This window comes from Macadamia integrifolia, chromosome 8, assembly GCF_013358625.1.
Source record: "Macadamia integrifolia cultivar HAES 741 chromosome 8, SCU_Mint_v3, whole genome shotgun sequence".
NCBI classification, from domain to species: Eukaryota; Viridiplantae; Streptophyta; class Magnoliopsida; order Proteales; family Proteaceae; genus Macadamia; species Macadamia integrifolia.
The window spans coordinates 7,786,419-7,790,228 of NC_056564.1; the positions used below are offsets into that span (position 1 = coordinate 7,786,419).

At 39.3% G+C, this 3,810-nt stretch overlaps 1 protein-coding gene across 3 annotated transcripts in view; it reads right to left on the bottom strand.

Annotated features, from left to right (window-relative positions):
• LOC122087076 overlaps positions 1 to 3,810 on the bottom strand; it is a 27,104-nt gene that overhangs the window by 16,287 nt on the left and 7,007 nt on the right. For 2 of the 3 annotated variants that reach the window (XM_042656060.1, XM_042656059.1), the window contains exons 5-10: positions 2,052 to 2,222; positions 1,053 to 1,862; positions 856 to 953; positions 454 to 516; positions 261 to 349; positions 91 to 156 (exon numbers count right to left, since the gene is read on the bottom strand). In XM_042656060.1, coding sequence (XP_042511994.1) covers positions 91 to 156; positions 261 to 349; positions 454 to 516; positions 856 to 953; positions 1,053 to 1,862; positions 2,052 to 2,222 — 1,297 coding nt within the window. The remainder of the gene's footprint in view (positions 1 to 90; positions 157 to 260; positions 350 to 453; positions 517 to 855; positions 954 to 1,052; positions 1,863 to 2,051; positions 2,223 to 3,810) is intronic. The other variant, XM_042656061.1, reaches the window with a different exon arrangement.

Sequence of the window (3,810 nt, forward strand, 5' to 3'; positions counted from 1 at the left end):
GGGGGGGGGGTTTTGAGGTTGTTCGGCAGATGGTATGACATAATTTTTAAGAAAAGCTGTAGAATAAGCAGATAGGCAAACAGATGATACCAGAACATTAAAGTCAGCACCAAACATGTGACGCAGACTTTCATCAAGCTCCTTAGCAAAATTTATCTGATTGGGAAATAAGTGTAGGAAAATGAAAAGCTTCCATAAGTGCAAACTTACAAAAATTAAACAAAGAAGAATAGCAAAAAGCGCTCCTAGAATTTTACTACCTGCTTCTTCAAAAAGGCTGCATCCACTGAACTGACAGAAGCAAAAATTGATTCCATTTTCTTCCAAAATGAACCAGAACAGGCATGATCTGCAGGCCACATAGAGATATCCCCAATGAAAAATATGCCCATAACCAAAAGATATGCTTCAGTTACCAAAAAAAAGCAACATAAATTTAGGTTAGATGCATACAGCTCGCACTATGAGCAGAATTAGCAGCTGTTAATAGTTCTTCATGATCATCATCTGATTCACCTGGAGCATAGTATGCACAAGCACAGTCAAAAATCAAGAATTTTCAGTAACAGTGTAACACAAAATCTTGGGAGGTAATTCTTCTTTTCCTTTTTATAAATTTATATATGGAAGATAAAGAAATAACTTTCTTCTAATCAATAACTAAACTCATAAGAAAATTCTGCACGTATGGAACTTTAGTTCCCCTCCCCCTCAAAAAAGAAGAAGAAAATTCCCTTAAAAGTCAAAAAGTAATTAAGTTTGCACCAATTCGTAAAAACTGTCATAATATCCACAACAGTGTAATGACAATCTCAGATAAAAGAAGGCCAAATTTCATGCAAGATCTTAACATACCACCCATGAAATCTGAGGAACCACTGTTAAGCACATGCCCAGGGCGAGCAAAAGCTTTGCGCTCTGACAACTTTTTCAACGGGGGGCGCCCTGACCTACTGAAATAAAGAAACAGGTTGAGATTAATGAAAGATTAGAAATTCACAAAATGCTACATCCAAACATTTTATTCACTGGCTAAGATAAACATCAAATACCTTTCATTTTTATCACAACCCGGCCTCGTGCTTCGAAGTGGCTTTGTTGTGGCTGTGTTCTCTGATTTTTCCCTCACTGGAGGGACACCCACTCTCGATAACGATGAACTCCTTCCACTCCTTCCTTGTCTCCGCACTCCATCACCAATTTCTTCCTTCACAAATATTTTATTCTTCTTTGTAGGCAATGAGAATGGTCCAACTTTCTGAACTGCATTTATGCCTCTGTCCTCTAACTCAGTATTATCCAGCCCTTTCTCAATGAATTTGTTTTCACCAGCTCCTGATTCCTCACTTTCAGATAATCTAGCAGGAGATGGAACACTTTCAAGCTTCATTTTACATTGTTGTGTGTTATTAGATGCACCCCTAGCAAGTACTGATCCATTGGGCTCATTAGAATTTAATCTACCACCAATATCAGAAGGTGGAAAGCTTTCTGATGATATCTGAGCTTCATCAGTGTTTGAAACAGGAGGTACTAGATTTGCTCTCCTTGTACGTGAGTTTTTTGGTGGCCTCTGACCAAACCATTGGGCCATAGGTGGAGAAGATGATCCCGTAGGCAGACGCTTGCGGTTGTTTGTTCCACTCACAGACTGAGCTTTGTTTATGCTTGGTGGCTGCTCCCAAGCATCAAGAACTCCAGATGAGCGAGGGAAGTTAGGAGATGAGGTTGTCACCACAACAGAACCAGAACCAGAACCAGAACCAGAACCAGAACTAGAACCAGTTCTTGGTGCCCTCGAAACCTTTCCTTTTGTCACTGCACTAGGGCTGCCTGACTGACTGTCCTCGCGAATATTTAGCCTGGATAACAAGGTTACGAATGCATCAAAAACACTGATCACTGAAAAAAAAAATGTAAACATAACTATAGGCCAAAACACAATTGGCGGAACCAACAAAAACTTGAAGGTCATCCAAAATCCAGGCTGCATTAAGTCTAAAAGTTGGAAAGTATAACAGGTCCTTCAGATCCAACAAAAAATTACTTACTTATTGTTTGCCTTCGCTACAACTCTCTCCTTATCCAGCCCAGCTGCACGATCTCGGGGGATAGAAGCACTTTCCAGCTCGTTCCTGGATAATACACGGGCATTGGAAGTAGTAGGCTGTGAGGCACCTTCCAACTTATTCATTCCAGTAATTCCATTCGCAGTTCCGGATCTGATGTTCAAGACATTTGAAAGAAAAAAAAAAAAAAAAAAAAAGACTTTTCATCAAGAACCAAGGGAGAATACATCTATAAAGAAGAGCTAATTAATTAGTTGAAAGGGAAGCAGGAAGAATTAATAAATGCATTTGCATAGACATAAATGACCAGAAATAAAAGAGTAAGTATGATGATAAAAAAAATATTTTTTGGTGGTGGGCATCATTCCTTGACAAATATATTTTCTTTGTTTATTTGTTTTCAGTTGGAACAGATGGCAATGAAGACCGGTTTGGATCTGGTCCAGTCATAGACCAGTCTTTTGGTTATATTTGGGTTTCGTTGATGTTATGAGTATCTAATCATTACTGGGTTCAATGGTTAATATTGGGAGTCCGAGCCACAAAAATTAGAGACTCTTCAAGCCAAAGTCCTGGGTAGGGTACGCCTGTATGTTTTCAAAACAAGGGGATTCTTAGCATGAACATTGTGAACTCCCTTCCCCCCCACCCCAGGATGCAGATCCGGAGCTCCAAGACCTGATTCGGATCGTTTATGGGCCCACCCAAACAAAGAAACACTCAAGTCCAAGATTAAATGGTAAAACATCAAATAGATAATGCTTACAAAGAGAGTGGGGCCATTTGGGAAATTGAATAGCATCTTAAGGAGAAATCTGGTAGACAAAGAAGGAAGGATATGATGGGAATTAAGAACTAGAGAATAAGGAAAATACTTGCCTTAGTATAAAATAAAGATGAAATAAGAATTAACAATACCGGAAGGGGTATATTAGGAAATCAAGCAAATAGGAGAAATAACAACTCATGATTCTTCTTCAACCTCTGACCTGCGATGTGAGCAGTAGAGGGAACTTCTTGTGGTGAAAAGAACTCAGTCCACTGAAGCTCAAAGGACCTGAAATTTTGGAATTCGACTCTTCACTCAGTAGGCTATTGAACCCAACTGGCATAAAGGCTAATATTTTGTCCAAAGGTAAGTAGAACCTTCTGAAAATTTTCTGGCAGAAGAACAGAGACAGGACTTGGTTCCAGGTTGAATAATCCACCTGAAAGGGGGATTAGGGAGGCCAATTAGGTCGCCCTAGAGGGATAATTCAACCCTACAAGTTTCAGTTCAAATCGATTTAACGTGAGGGAGATCCATCAATCAGATTAAGGCTGCAACTAAGGTCAGTATCGCTGGAATGGGAAAAGAAAAACAGGAAAGAAGAGAAGGGAAGTCTCGCTGGAATGGGAAGAGGAAGAATGAAGGAAGAGAAGAAGGGAAGAGGAATAGCAAGAAGAAACAAAACCCACCATTTCAATTCATTTATCAAATCTGCCCAATGAATTGGGTTAAAAGCATATTAATAAGAAAATAAACTCCTAGGAAACAGTAACTAGGAAACTAAAATAAACTCAGATCGGTAAACACAATATCCTACATAATCTACCCAAATAAAAGAAAGATTACAATATTATTCCCAAAATAAAGCCTAGAATTCTACTAGACAACTACCAAACTTGGATCCGGTTCTTGGTCCGGGTTCAGCCCGGACCAAAGAACTACTCATGCATCACCCTCACAACCAAAAAAAAA